We start from the raw sequence: 20,435 nt of genomic DNA on the forward strand, positions 1-20,435 counted from the left end.
GGATACCTTGGAAAAACCTCCTCCCCAGCTTACTTGCTGAACATGATGCGAGATGGTCACATCTCACAGCAGACACCAGGGAGCATATATTTTCATGGGGTAACTGGCATTGCGCCAGCGTCCAACCATGACATTTTTGGTTCCCCTGACCGGGAATCGAATTTTGGGCAAGTGATAAGATACAACTGTGAGATGGGATCAAAGAGGAATAAGAGCAAAGCATGTGTTAGGTTAAAGTAGATTGATAGTAAAAATCTAGTGTGACTGTGGTCACAAGGGTTTTCAGGATGAAGAAGAGACGAGAATGTTGACTCCATGATCAGAAGGCTTGATTTATTATTTTATGATATATGTCACATTAAGACTATACTAAAAAGCAATAGAAAGGAAAAGGTTTCTTCAGAAGCTAGCTAAGCTAAGAATAGACAAGAATGAATAACAAAGATCTGTGTCTCAGACAGAGAACAAGAGCCAGCTCTGCCATGAGTGGTCAGGAAATCCCAACATCCACAGGAGACCAATCACGGGTCTACCTGTTGCATTCCACAGCAGCAGATAACCATTGTTTACTTTTGGTTGCTGAAACTGCAGCTTCTCACAAGGAAAAATCCTAAGAAAGGATTTTTCATGAAAGATGTCTGCGACAATCTAGGGCTATTGTTTTATTGTTTTAAGTAGAAGTGTGTTTCATGTAATTTTGATAATAATTTTGGAATTGTGTGTTCTCAGATGCGAAGGGTGGAGTGTCCTGGTTTGATAAGGAAGTGAGTTTTTTGGGATGCTGTGGTCAAACCAATAGGCGCTCAGATTTGAATATTGGCACCTGGTGTGGCCACTGAGGACATGGATACGCCCCTGAGAACACAGGGGTTTAAAAGCAGAGAACTCCCTGGAGAAAGCTCTCTTGGTTCGGGTGGGTGAAAGAGGTCAGAGCTGCCCTGCCCAGCTGCGGGCTGGGTGGGGCAGGGGAAGCCATGCAGCCGGGTGAAGTAGGCTGGAGCTTTGGACAGAGAAGGGAGGTGAAGGCCTCTGCAGGATGGAAGGGTGGAGGAGTACTGAGAGACATTGGGCAGCCCCCCCCAGAGAGAGAGAGAGAGCCTGTGCCTGTGCTTGTGCCACCTTAAAATTTGATATCTTGTGCTGGCAGCATGACTGAGAAGGAGAAGCTGGGGGGGGGGGGGGGGGGTTGTGCAGTGAGAAGGTGCCTGGCAGGGCCATTATGGGAGTTCTGGACAGGCAGAGACTGAGATTTTAACCCTTTTCTTGGATGATGGAAACCTTACAAAATGCTGATACTCTTAGAGCTGAATGAGAAGAGAGATAGAGATGATATAGGAGGAAATGGGCTAGTGTGATGCAAGTTTGTGTAAGTGAAAGATGTCTGAGAGAGTTGAGAAGAATCCTAGGGAGGTGAGGAGGAGGTGATGGAGTGGCCTTTGGCTGGACTTTTCTTGTATAGCCATGGACAGAACCATTTTTCCTGGGACACAGAGACTGCATCTAGGGGGAGGCAATGGCTAGGAGCCAAGAGAGTGCAGTGATGTTATGTGAAGGAGTGTGTGAACAGAGGTGACTGGTGAGGAGGGTGGTTGGTGCCCTCGATCTTCAGTGGAAGAGAAGATCTCTGTTCTTGAGACCCCTTGGCCCCAGGGGGTGAAATCTGGGGGAAACAGGTGTCCCGAAAGTGAGAGACTGTTCTCTTTTTGGAACTGGGCATAGCATCCTTAAAAAGGGAAACCCTAGAAGCAGCCCTGGTCCATGTGCAGTGGTGAGAGCACCGGACATGGAAGGAAGATGTCATGATGGCAAATGATCTCCAGGCGGTGCCACGTGTGACATAGAAACACAAGAAGTTTCAACTGTGTTTCCTGAGGAAGCCTATGGTACAAGAGGGACTCCTCTCTTATTGATGAACTGAGAATTGATTATCTGAAGGGTGGAGATGGACTGAGTTGGTGATCTGAGGGGTGGTAACTGAATTGAGAATCCAAGGTTTTGTCCTATTGTGATGTATTGGAAATTTGGTGGGGGGAGAAGGAATGTTTTTAGAAGGTTTTCATTCTGAGTTCTGTGTGTGTTTCTTTTTACATATAGTTGTAGGTTAATAATTTTTTTTTTTTTTTTATTCCTGAGTTGGAGCCTGCTTTGCTCTATTCCTGGTCACATCTCACAGCAGACACCAGGGAGCATATATTTTCATGGAGGCACTGGCACTGCGCCAGCATCAAACCATGACAATCATCTATAGCTATAGCTATATCTATCAATATCATCTATATCTATCTCTACATTTTAGAAATATTTTCTGTATATATTGTGTGTGTATATGGGAGTATCTATCATTATATATATTGCATAATGTTCCATGTTATATCTATGTAAATATTATATGGTTTTTTCACATTTATGACATATTGCCCTCTCCCTCCTTTCGGTCCTTGGATAACAGGCTGCGTGAATTTCTTATGTAGAATTAACTTAGTTTTTGAATTTTACTATTTTTCCTCCTTTTCAGCACCAGCTCCGAAGTGACCTAGAATATAGATTGGTAGTGGGTTTGCTTTCTAAGCCCTTAGTGAGAATGAGGATATAGGATATATATAGGACTAGTGATGGAGAGGTCAGATACTCATGAGAGATTTGTAATGGTTGCATGAATGTTTGTACAGATTTAGGCTACCCTGAGTCTAGAAGAATCTCTAGGCTGTTTTTAGTGAGGAAAGGGACAGGCATAAAAATATTTCAAGTGCTTAATCCATTAATTTTCTCAACATGGCCAGGTTTAATACTTCCTCCTGAATCCGCACATCAGCAACTGTGGTGTCTGTGCTGTTGTGAGAACTTCCCAAGAGATAATCAGATCTAATAGACATGACTGATTAAAAACCTGTGATCCAGAAACCATTTGGGATGTCAGTCTGAACCTTGAACAATAGTATTTTCCATCAGTGTTGCTATTTCCATCCTGTATCTAGTAACAAGCCCTTATGGAGTAGATGAGGTGTGGGCTTTTACACGGGAAATAGAGGAAGGAGAGCAAAAAAATTAAAACCGAAGAAGCAACAGTGTATCAGAAACCTCATCTACTCACAGCAATTATGGCACAAGAACCAGACCAAACCAGATAGAGACTAGCATTCTTCTTCCATTATTGCTTCAAGGAAGAAGACTAATATTTGTTAAGAAAAATCAATTAGCTGACAAGTAAGATGGAGATTCTGAATACAATCTATGGAAATCATCCTTGAAGAAACCCTTTGAAGAAGAGAATCCATGATGGCTTGTAAATCCTGGAGCATGTTTGTCAGAAGCTGGTTTTCTCAAGATTTACCTTAGGTTCTACCTTGTAAGGATATATACGAGTTTAGTATTGTCTCCTGGCTATTGGGCCTCTTATGCTCTGTCAAATTCCAGTCATCTTAATTATTAACTTGAATTTATAGATGCTCAGTCATTTTGATTTTCATTTGAACTATTACCTGGTTCCTTCACTTGTGCATCCATAAATATATCATAATAACATTTTACCTTGGCTGTAAATTTATTGCAAAACGGTAGCACTTTTGTTATTTTCTAGAGCTCTTGGAAGTCCTGGTTTTAGTCCTCTCATAAAAACCTGTGCAGAGAATTGTAATTTTAATGTAAGTTTTACAGAAAACTCCCTGGAAGTAGTATCAAGTCATCCTCCTGCCCCTGATCTTATTGTGCCAGTTTTTTCTGATTTAATAGATTTAATTTTCTATCTGAAAACAGGAAATCTCTCCTGGTATATGCTTCCTCTTGTTTATCTGGATTTTCTATCAACAAGCTCTCAGTCTCAGGGATTCCTCAAGTGTTATAAACAGTCCTTTAACATTTAACTTATTGAAGCATATGTCATTATTTGCATTCTGTTCCCAAGTGATTACTTTACATGAGAGAAAACAGCAAGATTTGGTTTGTGACATGTATTAAACCTTTTTGAAAAGAAAAATTCTCTTCAGTCATGAATAGTCAGGTTAAAGTACAGTTGTAGTATAGATAATGTTTTCAGGCAGGAGAGGGATTTTATTTTTTCAGGTGTTATACTTAATTTTGCAATAAAATGTGTGTTTCCTCTGAAAACAGAGGCAGCAGGAGGGTTATTATGTAGTACTTCAACATACTTTGCCATCTCCTTCTAATGGCTGTGTGTTATTCTCACTGACCAGCCCATGTCTCCTCTCAGGCTCGCAGGGTCCCCAGGGGATGTTCTGCTGCCAGATCTCCCTTCACTGCTGCTGCTGTCAGAGGCCTGTCAGTGATATGTGCTGCTGACGTCGGGGCTGAAAGGGAGGAAAATCCCAAAGCATGGAACAAATAGCAAGGAGAAGTATTCACAGTGGCAGGAAACCCCATGTTGGTGTGTGTTTGAGCGCCTCAGTGTCTGAGTGTTGGTGTGTGTTTGTGAGCTTCGGTGTGTTTTTTCCTGTGATGTCCTGCTGCTGTGAGAGCTCTCTTTCATGTAATAATAAATCCCCTTCCCCGGCATTGCTGCTCCATTTGCTGTAGTTCATCCCAGCTAGCTTAGAGACCATCCCTCCCACAGGTTCAGCACAGACACAAACTCACTATGGATTTACTATGGCACCGAGTTAAGCAAACCTGTTAGTTAATTATATTCTTTGTTATTGTCACATTTCCCTTTTTGCTGAGTGTCTAATAAAGGCAACTTGACTTTTTGGTACTTGTCCTACACCCTTTATTGCCATATGTGGATGCCAGCTGGTCAGGGAGAGAGGAACGACAATCGTTTCTCACAGTGGCTTGTGAGAATTTTTAGGAAGCTGTAAGAATGTGATTACTTGTTAGTATAAACAATCTGCAGGTGGTGTTTTTCCACCTTGTTTTCCTGTTCTTCTCAAGAACAGTGTGTGAGAAAAATATTTTTTTATTAACTAGCCAATCAAGTGGAATGTATCATATCAGTCTATAAAAACCAAAGATTCTTTTGTAATAAAGTCTTTTGTCCTTTTGCATTTGGGTTGTTCATCTGTTCTTGTGTCATTCTTGGTTGCAAGAGTAACAGCCATACCTGAGCATCTGTCTGTCACCTGAAATTTGTTCTGAAGGTCTCTTTTAGATGCAGCTGAGGTTTCTGGTGTCTCTGCTAGAGTCTGAACTCCTTCATGCATTGTGTCTTGGGGTAGTTTTCTATCCCCTGACCGTCTACTCTAGGCCCAGGAACGGTTGCTGTAGCTTTAAGGTGAGTCCGGGGCAGGGGGGAGCCCTAGGGCTCTGGCGGGGGCTTTTCCAAACCTCACTCCCTAGGCGTCCGTGGTGCGAGAAGGGCGGGCTCTTTTCCTTGCTTAGTTAGCTTGGTTAGTTTGGTTTTTTTTGTTAGCCTAGGCAGAAAAGTTTTTCCCTTGCCCCGGCCTTGGAGACTGTGGCAACAATCCCTCGGCAGCCTTTTTGTTTTTCCTGAACTGTTCGGTTTGGTTTGGTCAGAGAGGACTATCGACGAGAGAAGCGGGCGAGCCGAGCGGCCGGTCCGTCCCGGCCCCAGACCTCAGGAAAGCCGACCCAGCGGACGAAAGGACCCTAAATCCACCAGCTTCACATGCTGTAAAGAGGAGACCAGAGATGCACCAGGTTCCCATATGTTTTTTCCCGAACTGTGGGTGAACTTGGTTTTTTTCTTCCCTGAGACAAAAGCCATATTTCGCAATTTTTCTCCCTCCTCCCCGCCATGTGGTCAGCCGTGGTTTGTTTTTTGTTTTTTTTTTTTTTTTTTTTTTTGGTTTGGTTTTGGGTTTTTGGGTTTTTTTTTTGGGGGGGGGGGGGCGGTGGTGGTGGTGTTTTTTCTTTTTTTTAAGTGGTTTTTTTTTTCCCTTTTTTTCCCCGGCTGTGGGTGTGGTATGGTTCTGACAATTCAATATCTAGTATTTATTCACTTTTTTTCCTGTGCCGTGTGGACACTTGGTTTGTCAGTAAATGGCTGGCTTTTCCCACTTTCATCCATTAACATTAATTTCTTATTTGTGGGAAGAAATTGCTGAAACCGTTTTCTTCAGAGGAAGCATTAATTCCAGAGCGTTTTCTCTTAAACTTGTCTCTAATCTGAGACATATTTCTTTGTACAAAGCAATGAAATAAATGGGGATGTTGCTGTAAATTTTTGAGCCACTAAGGTGTGTGCAGCTGCACCTTCCTGCTTGAAGAAATTGTCCTCAGCCAGGCCTGTCTGCCCCTGTAGCTTGTCAGCTGAGAGTACAGCAGGAAAAGTGGGGCAGGGGTTGGAGTCCAGGACAGGGAAAGCAGCATGCGGGTACTGATTATATGCAGAAAAGTGACACTGGCTATCTCCCATCCTACTCCATTCATCTTTCTGTCTCTCACTGGATGGAACGCTATTGGGTGCAGAAGGGCTACTACAAAACATTTTAGAAGCAGCCAGCATTTCTGCATATTTTACTACATTTTTTAGCTCTTTCTTAGTTTAACGTGAGATACCCGTCCTAGCAGAGGCTACGGTTTATGTATAACATAGCTTGCTTTTTTTGTCCACTCGATACTGTGTAGGGCAGGGAGTAAAATGTATAAGTTCAGCAGGCTAGAACATCTTGGCCTTGTTATAAATGATCAATCAAAAGCCAAATTATCAAAAATGCGAAAAGATTTATTAATCTTTTTCTGTGACCAAAATACGGTCCTCAAATCCACCACAGCCAAAGAGACGGTGTCGAGCTCGGGTTCGGTGCTGGGTGAACCTGGATGTGACCTCTATCGCATTGGACCCTTCCCCGTTCTATACAGTTTATTGTGCCCGAGGTGGAGGAGTCCCAGTTTCTTTTGAAACTCTGCATATTCATAGTTGGTTCTTTCACTGTGCAGAGCTGGGAAATCGCAGATTGATAGCCAGCGTTGATTGAATCCCGGGAAGTCGGGTATTCACATGTATCTTTCTGGCGACTTGGCTCGGGATCATCGCGCTGGGTGCGTCTATTCATAAGTTAACTGCCGATTGTTCTCCTGCCGCCTTCAGGAATTTTGGAATTCGAATAGTCGAATAGTCGTCTGCCTCTTGGGCTGCTTGTGGTCAGAGACTTGTTTGGATTTCACAATCTTTATAAAATACTTTCTTTTATAGCATGAATTATTTCCCAACATATATTACAGCCTCATTCAGGAAATCTTATTTACCTTCAGTTCAAGGTCTACTCATTGTTTTAATATGCATGAAAAAATTAATAAAGCTTGCATGCAAGTTGGTAGAAACAAACCAACTCTGAACTTACACTTTTGTATGCACTTGTGATGTTTATATCCACTGTGAATGTTATTATCACCTTCCCTGAAAAGCACACTTTGATATCAATAACACAGCAATGAGAATTAGTGGAATACAGGGCTGGAAGACAGGAAATGGAATACAGGGCTGGAAGACTCTATCCTACTTGTTCCTCGGAGTAGATCCCACTTCACTTAAGGTTTGGCAATTAGCACAATGCTGCACCACTCAACCATCATTTCCTGATAGATAACAGAGCTCTGAGGGGACCTTGAGAGACACTCAGCTGTGAGTGTTGGGAACAAGGTAGGTAGTGCACAAGTCCAGCAGTTTATTGTTACAGATCAAAAGGTGGATGGTAACTGGATATATGCTAATTTGGGGGACTGTGGCAAAACGCATTTGCTTTAGGCAAAGGTGCCATTTTTAACATTGTCCAGAAGGCAGGGGAGAAAATAACTTTTCTGTTGCCAAACCACCTCAGCACAGAAATGAGCAGGGCACTTCAACCTTCATCAAATCAGATGATTAAAAACATTACAGCAAAATTTATAAATCTGTGTTTTGATCAAAATGTTGTAAAAAATATAACTATCTGAAGCATTTCAAATACAGAATCACACTGCTTATAGTGAATTCACCTCTGCTTTCTTATGTTCTTTAAAGAAGTTAAATAAAATAGAGTATGAAGAAAGAGTTGGAGTTGCTTTCAGGGATGCAGAAATCCATGTTTGTGAATCTTGGGGGTTTCACCCAGAATGAAAGTTGCTTTCACTAATGTTTTATGAACACTAAACAAAACCTCTCCTGAGACTTCCCTACAAGGCCTGACTTCCCCTTCTGCTTCCCTTTCCTTTTTCCTTCTCTTCCCTTTCCCTTTCCATTTCCCTTTCCCTTCCCCATCCTCTGCACACTGAAGCATTGGGTACAGTTGCTATCAGAAACTTCCAAACACCTCCTTGATGTAACATTAGTGTTGAACAGGGAGCAGCAGCCTGAGATCCTGCTTGGTATTTTCACAGTCTTCCCTGGTTGAACATGTTTTTATTTTGTTTATTGCGCACACTTATTTCAGTGCCACTTACTACACTGAAGCAATATAACGGATTAGAGGGAACACATTCGCCTGTTTCTCTGTTGGTTAGAGAAAGCAAAATGCTACACTGAAGCCATTAATTACATTTTGACTAACAAGAGTATTGTTTGCCAAACGATGATGGGGTGCTTAGATGGACACAGCTAGTCTATACAAAAATTTCCTGGTTGTGAATGTATCCAACCCATAGTTTTATCTTTTTTTTCAGCCCATTTAATTAATAGAACTCTATAATAATGTAGACAACTACACAGAGTCCGCAGTCAGACAAGAATAGAACAAACAGAAATAGTAGAGTCTGTGGTCTTTGAGTACCTAACAAGGATGATGTCTGATTTGAGATAGCTCTGATTCACTCCAATGCTGAGCTAAGAGTCACCTCAGAGACTGACTCAGTGAGGTGGGTATGTGGGAGATTGCTCCTCCTAACACGCTACCCAGCACTTTTACACAGCATAATATATGGTTAAATGTCATGCATATTCATTACATTCCTTGCAATAGGAGTGATTATATAAATCAATTCTTAGAAGTTTATTAATATCATTAGCATACATGACACAGAAGCACAGTGTACTCTGGTGGTTGCATTGAAGAAGGCTCTGGGTCTTCCTCAGGGGTTGTTCTGCCAAAGACTGGCAGTCTTCCTCACTCTGTGCTTTTCACCTTTCTGAAGCACGCCCAGTGCTTTGCTGGCTGGTTACACGTTTTCTGTGCCAGTTTCAACAGGTTTTGTTCCTTTTATCTTGACAAGGTGCGTTCTGTTTCTCTTATCTTAACAAAGCTAAGGTGCATCCTGCTTCTTAGGCTTGTGATTAATATTTGCTGACTCACTAGTTTACTCATGGTTACATGAGTTAACTGTTGGTCAACTGCTTTCACCCTGTGGTTGTAAACTAAAAATTAAAACTTTAAAGGTGCACATACTGGTAAAGGTTTCCAAGATACATGGCAGGTTGTCTATTTAAAAATAAAGGCTGACAACCTGTATAACACACATTCCCTGGCCAAATCACCAGTCACCACCAGTCACAGTTCAGAAATTACTTGACAAATGAGGTTTTGTAAAAGTACCACAATGCGTTTTCCTGACCTTAACAAATATGGAATTATTAAATATTAAGCCCCGAATGTTTCGGGGTGTGTCCTGCATGGCTTCGTCTGGCCTCGCTGCTGGACCAAAGGCGGCAGCTGTGGCATTTTTCACCCCAGAGATGCCTTTGGCTGGCTAGGTGCTGCAGCTGGGTGCTCAGAACAAGTCCAGGCAAAATAGGAACTCAGTTTACCTTTGGTAGCAAAGGTTCAGACAGCAGTGAAGAGAAAAGGAGCGGGATCTGCCGTGTAGCTTAGATCCAGAGTTTATTGTAGCATGGTAGATTTCTGAATCTGGCAACAGCTCCAGCCAGACAGACGGAGACAGAACCATGGCAGAGACCCACGGCAGAGACCCCGACTGCATGGTCTCCTGTCCTTTTTAAGCCCCGGGGACAGGGGGAGGGGACACACAGGTGAGGGCCAACCAGGTGTGAGCAGGGGAAGGGTCGGGGGATGTGGATGCTAGGACAAACCAATGAGCCCAGGCCTGGGGGGCATCTGCCAATCACATGACGCCTTGCTGCAAGGTGCCAGGCAGGAGGGCAAAAGGGGAGGGTGAAAGGTTGGCACACCTGAGGGGGATGGGATAGGTGAGAGGAAATGGGACACACTGCAACATGGAATAAACTTCTGAACTTCATTAAACTATTTTGAAAGGAATGAGGGACTTGTCTTTACAAACAAAATGTGGATCTGCTGGTAAATAAAGCTAGATACTAAGAGATAAAAGAAACAATGGGAAGGATTCCACTGATTGATAAATGGAATGAGAGATTTGTCTTTACAAACAAACTGCAGGTCTGCTGATAAATTAAATTGAATACTGAGAGATTAAAGAAACAATGAAAATAGCCATAAATTCTGTAAAAAATTCTACTGAGTGACACAAGAAAAAGACAAAGGGGGGGTTATACATTAGAAGAGGGTCTTATGTATTAGGCATTTCAGGTATTGGGCGTTTCAGAAAGTCTGTATCTGTCAAGTACCTCAGCCAATGGGGAAAGAAAGAGTGACGTGTGGCCAGGAAATTAGGATAAAAAGGAGGCTGTGTCCACCAAATATTGAGAGACCCCAGGGGAAATGCCCCATGACCTTTCCCTTTATTCAAATAAAGTTACGAGACTTCTCTGTCTCCTTTTTGGACATAAACCTCTGGTGTTTGTGCATGAATTTTCCTGACAATTTGAAGCCAAATCACAAGCTCCTTTTAAAATTTTAAATAGGAATGCCACTAACCAGTTCTTATTCTAGACAGAAATAAACCTTTTAAAAAAGGTTTTATACACTCCTATCCCAGGAGCTAAAGCTTGTCAGTCACCCCTCCATATACTACTGCCTTGTTGAAAGAAAGCACAAGTAGTTCCTGCTGTCCATGTATTTTTAAACAAGAATAATCACTTGTAAATGTTATAGATGATAATATAATATTGGTTTTCACATTCATAGATTAGCTTTTTGCATCACAAGTATTTTGATACAGTACAACTTATACTTACTTTTAACTACTTTAAATAGTAGTAGTTAAATAGTATAATCTGTCAGTTTATTTTATGTGTCAAAAATAGGTTAGAAACTGTTGTAAAATAGTTGATAATTGTTAAGCATGTACTGTTAGTTTGGTTATGGTAAAAGGGGTTAAAAGGGTAGTTATAAGAAATATGCTACTCAACGTACCATAATACACCGAAGTAAAGCGCACCACCTCCCAGGTGAAACGAGCCAGCCTGGACAGAACTGTAATGGGCCAAACAAGTGCCTTCAAACTTCATGCAAATGAAGGATCCAAAAAGAAACCAATCCAAAGGGACAAAAACCAGGATAAGAAGGGGCTTCTGACCCACTGAATCTGTGCTGCTCTACCTGGAACATCATGGACATCACTGCTCAAGGAGCCCCAGCGCCAGCGCTGCAGCATCCTCAATGGGAACAGTCCTGCTCGGCCTCCAGGCCCCTTGCTTTAAGCCTTTTTATTTTAATAAATGCTGAAATCACTTTTAATACTGGGAGCATGGTCCTGTTTTTAACATATGCACTGTATAGTTAATATGAATAGTAGTGTGATAAATATATTGTAGGCTTTAGCACAATGTTAAAATAGAGACTAAAATACTTTTATGTAACTAACTCAGAGAAAGGTATAAATCAATTCTGTTTCTTACATCTGCGGACTGGCCTCTCCAAGTGATAAGATAACAGTGACAAAAAACAGAGCATAAGCATCCAGGAAAGATTTATTGACTCTGTGCTATCAGGGAGTGTGAAACAACAGGATAGAACTACAGGAAGAAATAAAATATACAGACCTAATCTACAGAATATCCTGCAGACAAGTCAGAGGTTAAAACCAAACAAGAGCTCCTGGAACATCAAAAACTCAAAGAAATGTTTAATAATGTATAAACTAATTGTGAGAAACAACTGCTCACTAAAAAATTTTTAAAAGGTTTATTCAACCTTAGCAAAAATGCAACAAAAGGACTAAATAAGGAAAAACAGCATATCCTAGGTTACAATATTAAGATGTATTCTATTCCCATCCTCAAAAGCTGTTGAAACCAGGAGGGGCATTGTTTTTTCCTTATCTGCTGTTAATGGGCCTATCAATGCCTTTCCCCATGACTCAGAGATAACTCCCTCCAGGAGCCATTTCTGTTTAATGGACCCACCACGACTCAGAGAATGATAACAGCCCATTGTGAGACGCTCCACCCAGGGGGAAAGAAGCTAAGCATCCCCACCTGGATATAATCTGGGATTTGGGACAGAACAGTCAGTCTCTCCACTGGATTCCCAGAGGAACAGCCATCTTTCCTACTGGATCTTCAGAGGAAGACTACACCCTTTCTACAGGATCACTGTTCCAACATAACTGCATCTGCCACTCCAGGAGGACTGCAGCCACCAATCCAACTGGACTGCTGCCAACACCCTGACCAATGGGGTGTCAGGTTGTATTCTGTAAGACCGTGGCTCGGATGGGCTGTGTGGGTCCACTCCAACTAGCTATTGACCAAAGCCCACACGATCTTACTTAGACGAAAGCGAAAGACGAGAAGCGCTCTTCTCCCCGTGGGGACGGACATCCTCTGTTTATTGACTTGCTAGGAGACACCTTAGGCTCTGGTGACTCCCTAGATGAGAAAGAGGGCGTGGCTTGACGGTGTGAGATTTTTATACCCGGGGGAATGGGGGGCGGAGGAGGAGGTCCACAGCCAATGGGATACCAGTGAGGAGTGGCGAGGGGAGGGGTAACCCAGGAAGAGACCAGCAGGGGGGTACAGGGGTGGGTGAGGGAAAGACCATGTGATGGGGGGAAGAACAAACCATGTGATATCAACTATTCAGTGCAATATAAGGACCACTCAGTGCAAAAACTCCAATCACTTAGTGCAAAACAACTAAATAAACTGTTTAGTACAACACAACAGTATTCTGATTTTGTCAGTCGTTTTTCTTTTGTATTATTGCATGTATTTTGGTTTTCTTTTCCCTTTTCCTAATAAATTGTATTTCTCATTTGGAGTCTCTCACTGGTTTTGCTTTCAAACCAGAAAACAGCGCTGGAAGTTTCCCATGGCTGCCTACCACGTGGCTGGCTCATCTTCAAGATGGATAATTTGCCTTTTTTATTGCTAGCTTCTCCTAAAGCCTTGTCAGTCAACTCCTACCTTGCTGTCCAGTGGTAGAGGTCGCTTTCTTACATTCTGATTGGAGGTCAGGTGCTGCCATAGTAACAAGCCAACCTTCCCAAATCCCCAGATTCCCAAGACCATCCCATGATAACACATAGTGGGGGGAGGGAGCACATTGCAGTAACATAACTATATATTTATAAAACTTCTTTTAACATACATATAATGTTCACCCCTTAATTGTGAGAGTCAACCATTCACTCATCTATAACATAATGAATATGCATGTAACCCCAGCAATGTAACTGTATATAGAGAACATGATTTTAAGCTACCAGTGTGGTCTTTGGCCAAAAGCACCCCAGCACTAAATTCTTCTTTTATCATGTATTAAACTTTAAAAAATTTTAGAAAGTGAACTCTGTTTCTCACATAAAACCCGGTTTACGTAAATTCTTCCTCTACCGCAACTGTCCTATGGTACTGTGGTCCATCTTTTGCTGTTGAAACAACACCTTGAATTTCAGCTCAGTACTAGTTGAATGGGAATTCTAGGTACAAAAAACAAGATCATATTTTTGTTGGTTGTATGCCATCAAAGTAGAAACCTAATGTTAGGATTTTTTTCCCCCCTCAGGGAATTTTCTCCCATCTGTTGCCTAAGAGATAATAACGACCAGCACTTAAGAGAGACAAAAGCAGTGCTCAAGGTGGGGGGAAGGGGTTCAGCTGGCTGCAGACTTAGCCGGGGGCTTTTCTCTTGGGAAGGGCAAAGATAGCTGGAGATGTTTTGCTGGGGGGTCAGGGGGCTTGGCTTGGCTCTTCTTTCGCTCTAGGGCTCAGAGGGGAACAGTTGGGCTGCTGCTACCATGGGGTAATTTGCTGCCGCTGTGGAGTCCAGCCCATTACTGCTTTCTTCCTTACTGTGGGTGAGACTCTGCTCCTAAGAGCAGCCATTTAACTGGGACCTTAGTAATACCTGATCTGACCGGAAAGGACCATCACCATCTACTGGGGTGCTGCCAGGGAAAACCCAGAACCCCAAACTCTTCCCTCTTCCCCAAGGGTGCGTCTCCTGGGTGTGTGCGGCCACTGCTACAGAGAAGCCCAGCTGCTGCTGCCCAGCCCACTGCTTTCTGCCGCTGCCTTGGCCTTTCTTGCTACACCCTAACCCAGCAAGCCGCATCCATCCAATGCTTGCAGCTCCTGCTAAAGCTAAGGTTTTCTGCTACATTTTGTTTGTCACCCTAGGCGCCCACCTCTGCTGTTTCAGCCAGTGCTCCGAGATTCCTGCTGCAGCCCATTTCTCCACCTGGAGGGGCCCTGGGACTGGCTGCCCCTGTGCGTTTGTAAATAAAGCCCCTTTTCTCTCTGTCCCACCAGATGAGTTGCCATCACCGTGTGGAGAAGCGGCTGCGCTCACGCCACAGCGCCCCCTGCAGCCGCGGGGGAATGATCGCATTCGCCCTGCCAGGCCAGGAGCCACCAGTGCCCCTGCTGGCTGTGACCAGAACTGCACCAAAGGGGGAAGGTGCCTGCAGCTGAGACAAGGCTGTGGTTGGGCTTCTGGTTGGTTGTTGCTGCCTTTGTTGATATTTGTTTGCCTTGTTATACATACATATATATATATATCTACTTATAAAGAACCATTATTCCTTTTATCATACCTTTTCCTGAAAGCCCCGTAATTTCAGAGTTATAATAATTTGGAGGGAAGGGAGTCACATTTTCTATTCCAAGGGAGATTACCACCTTCCTTGGCAGACACCTGTCTTTCAAACCAAGATGACGCTGTTGAGTCAGGGACAGAAAGAAAACTCCAGTCTTCAGGTGGATCAGAAGGCAAAAGCGTTTAATGAAAGTAGCGGGTCTTTTTATAATGTGACTCACTAAGGTGATACTTGATCGGTCTCAAAGTAAAAACATCTCACATTATTGGTGAAATATGAATAGCACACTCTGGAGAATATCTATAAACAATGGTTACAGAAAGAGAGATAATAATTGTTTAAATCTTTTCCTCTAAGATTACCAGGCTCAGCCTGGGAGAAGTTATCTCTGTTCTTTCTTTGACTGAACTGAGAATATCCACACCAATACACCTAAAAATACTTACACTTTCACAAAGCAAAGTTCCACCTGTCTAAGGGAAAAAAAAACCAAACCAGTAGTTAATTTGAGATCATATGGTTATTACAAAAGAATCCTGATTTTCCTTGCATAGTTTCAGTGTTTCTATCCATTTCTCACTCCTTGTGCCTTTACTTTGCCCACTTGGAAAGGTAAGCTCTTCAGCAAAGCACCCTTACAGCCATAACACAATTGCATATCTATAGCACAGTCAGTTTTTAGTTTGCTTTTAGTGCTAAACAACTAACAACTTGAATCTTAGATAAACTCCTATGCTAGATGCAATAAAACCCCAAAAGGGTAGAATAAGCAAATATTTTGCTTGCTAACTTTGATCTGGAAGTGGTATTTTAATTTTTTTCTCACGCATGGCAGCACCTAGCATTCCTGCCATTTCTTGACTGATCTATAAACTTGAAGTTTATAAATATAGGAATGTATATTTTAATGTACAATTTAAGTAAAGGCTCCTGTCTTTCAGCAAGACCTTTAACAATGTCACTGGACCTGGACCAGGATTCTGTTGTAGAAAGGAGGATGCACTTCAGCTGATATCCCCTCCCCTCAGGGATGCCTGCTAGATCTGTTGGGATTACAGTCAGAAGAGTAGGTAATGCCATGGGCTCATCAGTCTCTGTGGTTCAACAGGCTTTAGCTTGTGTCACATCCATTGTTTCAGTTTCTTACGTATGTGGACAAAATGCAAGAAAACTTTATAAATGCTTTTACATGCTCTCTAGATAACAGGAGATTAGAAGTTCAGTGTAATATGGAATTAGTGAATAAATCTTACCTTTCTCTTTGCCTGCCTTGCTTCTCTGTCTGTTCACCTGTACATTTTTATTCATAATACGTTAAATGCAATCTTGCCTTTAATAAAGCACACTCTTGTGTTTGTTGTCAATAACAGTACAACTCTTGGTCTATAAAGTTCCCTATACAAGACAGAGTGAATCAAGGCCTAACATGGGTGACCTACTGCGTTTTAAATTTTTGAGCAGGAGTTTTTTCACATTTGTTTCTTGTATCTATGTGCCCCGTGCCTTTGATGCACTTGGCTGGGTCTGCTCTGTGTGGAAACATTTGAAAATCTGGTTGTTACATTCAGCTGTCTCACAATCTACTGGTGATCCATCCCACAACTAATTACACCTCAGCCTCAATTATTGTAGGACCCTTCCAAGTGTGCTACACTTATTTAATTCAGTATTATTCTATTCCGTTCCATTCTGCTCCCTTCCATTCCTTCCCTTTCAATTCTCCTTTTTAAAGAGACAGATAGGTTTTTGCTATAAAAGTAGCTGTCTAAAAGCTGCTATGCTCTCAATCTCAATCAGTATGTAATCAGCTATGATAATGTAACAGAAAAAAACAGTCATAAAACTTAAAATTCTTAATTACCACTGAGATGTGAAATTTCCATTGCAATTAGGCTTTCTGGGTAGGGTTAAAGTTCTTTCCCTTTGTGCAACAGCATCTACCGCGATGAAGCTTTTAGGGTGATTGCTAGTCATGACCTTGGAATTACACTCTTCTTCAGAGCTCTCAGCCAAATGAAGGTGTGGGGAGCCTTTTCACAAATCGACCCCTTATTTCTCTCTACTGCCAGGCTGTTCTCAGTACAGAGAAGAATGATTCCTGCTGTCTTCTTCCAACTTACAGCCCAAACTCAGCTGAGCCCAGGATGTGGCCGACTGACTTCTGTGACACCTGCTGAGGGTGCTAGAGGCTGCCGCCCGTAATTTGCTGGAGCTTCTGCCAGTCATGTGGTGTGTGCTGCTGTTGCTTTGGGAAATCTACTGATTAAATTCGAGATTGTTCTGAATTTTCTTTGAAGACTTGAGATGGCCAATTTCGCGTTCTGGCTTTCAGTTCACCCCTGACAGAACAGGTCCTTGTCTGCTTTCTCTGTAGTAACTACGGCTGCCTGATCTTGGAAGTACAACTACCGCGGCTGTGACGGGTCTGTAACGCGCCTCCCAGAGCCAGTGTGTGTTCGAGATGCGGCGCGACCCGGGCATGCGCTGCCTTTGTCTGCCGCGGGGCCCGGGACAGGCCGCGGGCGGGCTCGCTCCCGGCGCGGTGTGCTGCGCGGGCGGCTCGCCGTCACCGCTGCCGCCCCTGTCTCCGGTGCCAGAAGCACTACGGCGCCGGGCCTGCTCTCAGCACGGGTAATCCCCATCCCCGATCAAGCAGCTCTGGGCGGTGCCGCCGCGCTCCGCCCCGACCGGTGCCCGCGGACCGTGACGCCGCGTGCGGAGCGGGGCGGGGCAGCGCCCGGTGGCGGCGGCGTCGTCAGCGGGGCCTGAAGCAGAGGCGAGCGGAGCGGGGTGGAGAGCTGTCGGCCGGCAGGATGCTGGAGATCCAGCTAGACGATGGCGGCGTGGGGGGGTACCCGGGCGATGATTACTGCTCGGGGTCGGTGATGTCGGAGCGGGTCTCGGGCCTCGCCAACAGCATCTACCGCGAGTTCGAGCGACTGATCCACTGCTACGACGAGGAGGTGGTGAAGGAGCTGATGCCGCTGGTGGTAACGGTGCTGGAGAACCTGGACTCGGTGCTCACCGACAACCAGGAGCACGAGGTGGAGCTGGAGCTGCTGCGGGAGGACAACGAGCAGCTGCTCACGCAGTACGAGCGGGAGAAGGCGCTGCGCAAGCAGGCCGAGGAGGTGAGTGCCGCCGCCCCGCGACTGTTTTGGCCACGGCCGGGCGGGGGCCCCAGTGCAGGGTAGCGGGAGGGCCGAGTGGGTGGCGGGGGCGGCTCAGGGATGCGGCCTCGGCCACCTCTCACAGACCTTCGCTCCATCGCCCCGATCGCCACCGCTGGCGGGTGCCTGCTGCCCGCCCCCCCGCGGTGGGCCCGGTTCGAGGGGAGGTGGTGTGGGGGGCGGCCGCCCTGGGGCAGCGACCGCCGGTACCTTCTAGAAGCGGAGCGGGGGGGCGGGCCCGGGTGAGGCGAGGCGCTTCCCCTCCCACGGGGACGCGGCAGGGCACCTGCCCCCGGGCCTCCTCCGGCCCCGACAGGCCCGGCCCGGCCCGGCTGCTCTGCCGCACCGTGGGGCCTGGGCCACTGCGGCTGAGCTGCCCCGTGATAACGGGAGGGAAAAAAACCGAACCACAATAGCTGCAATCCTGTGGAATTCCTGAGGAATTAGGAATTCAGTTTGCAATGCCAACAGCATCCGGAGGGGTCAGCATAATTTGTGGTGTAAAAAATTGTTTTTAAAATGGGTAATTTGTGCAGTCATCCAGCATTCTCAATGTCAGCTGTAAGCTGTTTCGTTGGAGCAAGGAATTGCCTTTAGAGTATAACGTCTTATTTTTGAAACTTATTTGTATCAAAACTATGCCTTGAGCTTTAATAAAATTGTTCCCAAGTCAGCACTTGCCGTTTCCTGGAGCGTGGATGCGCTCCCGGGAGAGCGGGGGCACGGTTGCCCAGCTGGTGGGATTATTTGGAAGTGGCTCAGGAGAAATCCGACCCCTCTGATGGAGAGGAAGAAGAATGCTCCGGTTACAGGGGCTCGGATGTAGAGAAGACAGAGGGGAGGTGATCTGCACTTTGTCATCTTGCTGCATCTGCGCCTGTCCCTGATGAAATACAGAGCATCCTTTCAGCCTTGAAGGCTGGGAGCCGTAGGGATTGCTGTTCAGCCTCTCGGAGTGACAATCTGTGAGCTGGAATAGAGGTTTGTTGCTGAAAACAGTCCATCCTCACCACATCATCCCCACCACATCATCTCCTTTAAACTTCTTAAAAAGTGGGGTTTTTCTGTATTTAGACTAAGGAAGAGCAGATTTAAGATTCAGTTGCTTTCCTCAGAGTCAAGTTCTGATTTGATATGGAGTAATCAATAAAATAAAAGAAATGGTAGTGATAAAATAAATGGTAGTAATGAAATAGTTGTTGAACTGGAGAATGGTGTAAAGCAGATGCGAGATTTTCATAGACATGTTCGTGTTGCTTAATAATCATGGGCAAGAAGCTTGGTAAGTCAGTGGGGAGGACACTTGTGGTCCATTACTGATACTGAAAGCAAGAGCCAGTCAGTTAAAAGTTTTAGTCCCAAGTTCTAATTATGTATTAATGGACTAATAAATGATCCTAAAGTTCTTTAGAATGCTTGTAGGGATCAAAAAATTATTCTGAGTACATGATGTTTATTTATGTTGTGTAGAGACAGCATTTTGCAGCTTCTGAGAAATAATTTTTAAAGTGCACTATTTATGGGAAAAAAATGAGACTGCCAATGGGGGTTGGACCAGTCCAGTTGGAATCATCTTGCATTTTTGGGCTGGGGTGGATTTCTCTTCTGGGCTTACTAGATACAGGATGTGTTTTCTGGAAGCAAATGTACTGATGGCAGTTACATTCCCTGCAAGGAAATTTCAGAACCGTGCAGAATACCATTTGCCAATGATATTTTTAGAAAGTGAGATTTAAAAAGTGCCAGTGATGATGATAATGAAGAAGATACTTTGTCATCCTTACACACAGTAAGTGGGAGAAGTGTCTGCAAGAAGACTTGTTATCAAAAAGGAATAGATAATGTGTTTCTTATGACAATAAGTGAGCATTGTGCCTCTACAAGCCCCTTAATGCAAGGCCTTGCATGGAATACACAGCTGCTGTTTTCCTCAGTATATATAACAAAGTACATTATTTATCTGTACCTGTTTCCCATGCACTGCTTACTCTGCAGTAAATTGCATGGTATGGGGCTGAAAGTCTGTATATGACAAGGAATTCTGCTGGCTACCAGGTAATTGTACACAATCAAAAACCAGAAAACTGTTTTCTTCCCAGAACGTGCATTGCTGCTCTGAAGCAGTGCCATAGAGACCAGGGGCTGTCCATCCCACCTCTCCCAACAGCATCAGTTTCCTGGGCTGTGCCTCAAGTCTTGGGTGGGATCTTCTCTTCTAACTGGGAAGATCCTCTCCTGGAAACAGGATTTGACCTCAGTCTTGATTGCTTTCTGTGTATGAGTGCCAATTACTACAATTAAATCAACACTGAGAGGTTAGAGATGAAAAACGGATCTGTTCTTTTGCAATATCCTGTCAAAGGACCCTGAGTTATAGTTACTTTATATTAATTTATTAAATTCAAAGTAACTGAAACCACAGGTGGGCATTGTTCTGGCATCAAAATGTGCATTGTATTGGCTGATTATAGCTGTGCAGAGCCATCACACCTTGGTGTTCATCTTTATGCAGCAGTTGTGCAT

General features: G+C 44.1%; 1 protein-coding gene across 27 annotated transcripts in view; it reads left to right on the plus strand.

Annotated features, from left to right (window-relative positions):
* Positions 1–17,263: 17,263 nt before the first annotated feature.
* The window catches only part of MAPK8IP3 (mitogen-activated protein kinase 8 interacting protein 3), a 78,961-nt gene continuing 75,789 nt past the window's right edge, over positions 17,264–20,435 (plus strand). For 23 of the 27 annotated variants that reach the window (XM_077186915.1, XM_077186916.1, XM_077186919.1 and 20 more), the window contains exon 1: positions 17,265–17,873. In XM_077186915.1, the coding sequence (XP_077043030.1) occupies positions 17,556–17,873 (318 nt within the window). In that variant the 5' untranslated portion in view covers positions 17,265–17,555. Of the gene's footprint in view, positions 17,874–20,435 lie in introns of all 27 variants that reach the window. The other 4 variants (XM_077186917.1, XM_077186934.1, XM_077186926.1 and 1 more) reach the window with 2 other exon arrangements.

Source organism: Agelaius phoeniceus, chromosome 16 (assembly GCF_051311805.1).
Source record: "Agelaius phoeniceus isolate bAgePho1 chromosome 16, bAgePho1.hap1, whole genome shotgun sequence".
NCBI classification, from domain to species: Eukaryota; Metazoa; Chordata; class Aves; order Passeriformes; family Icteridae; genus Agelaius; species Agelaius phoeniceus.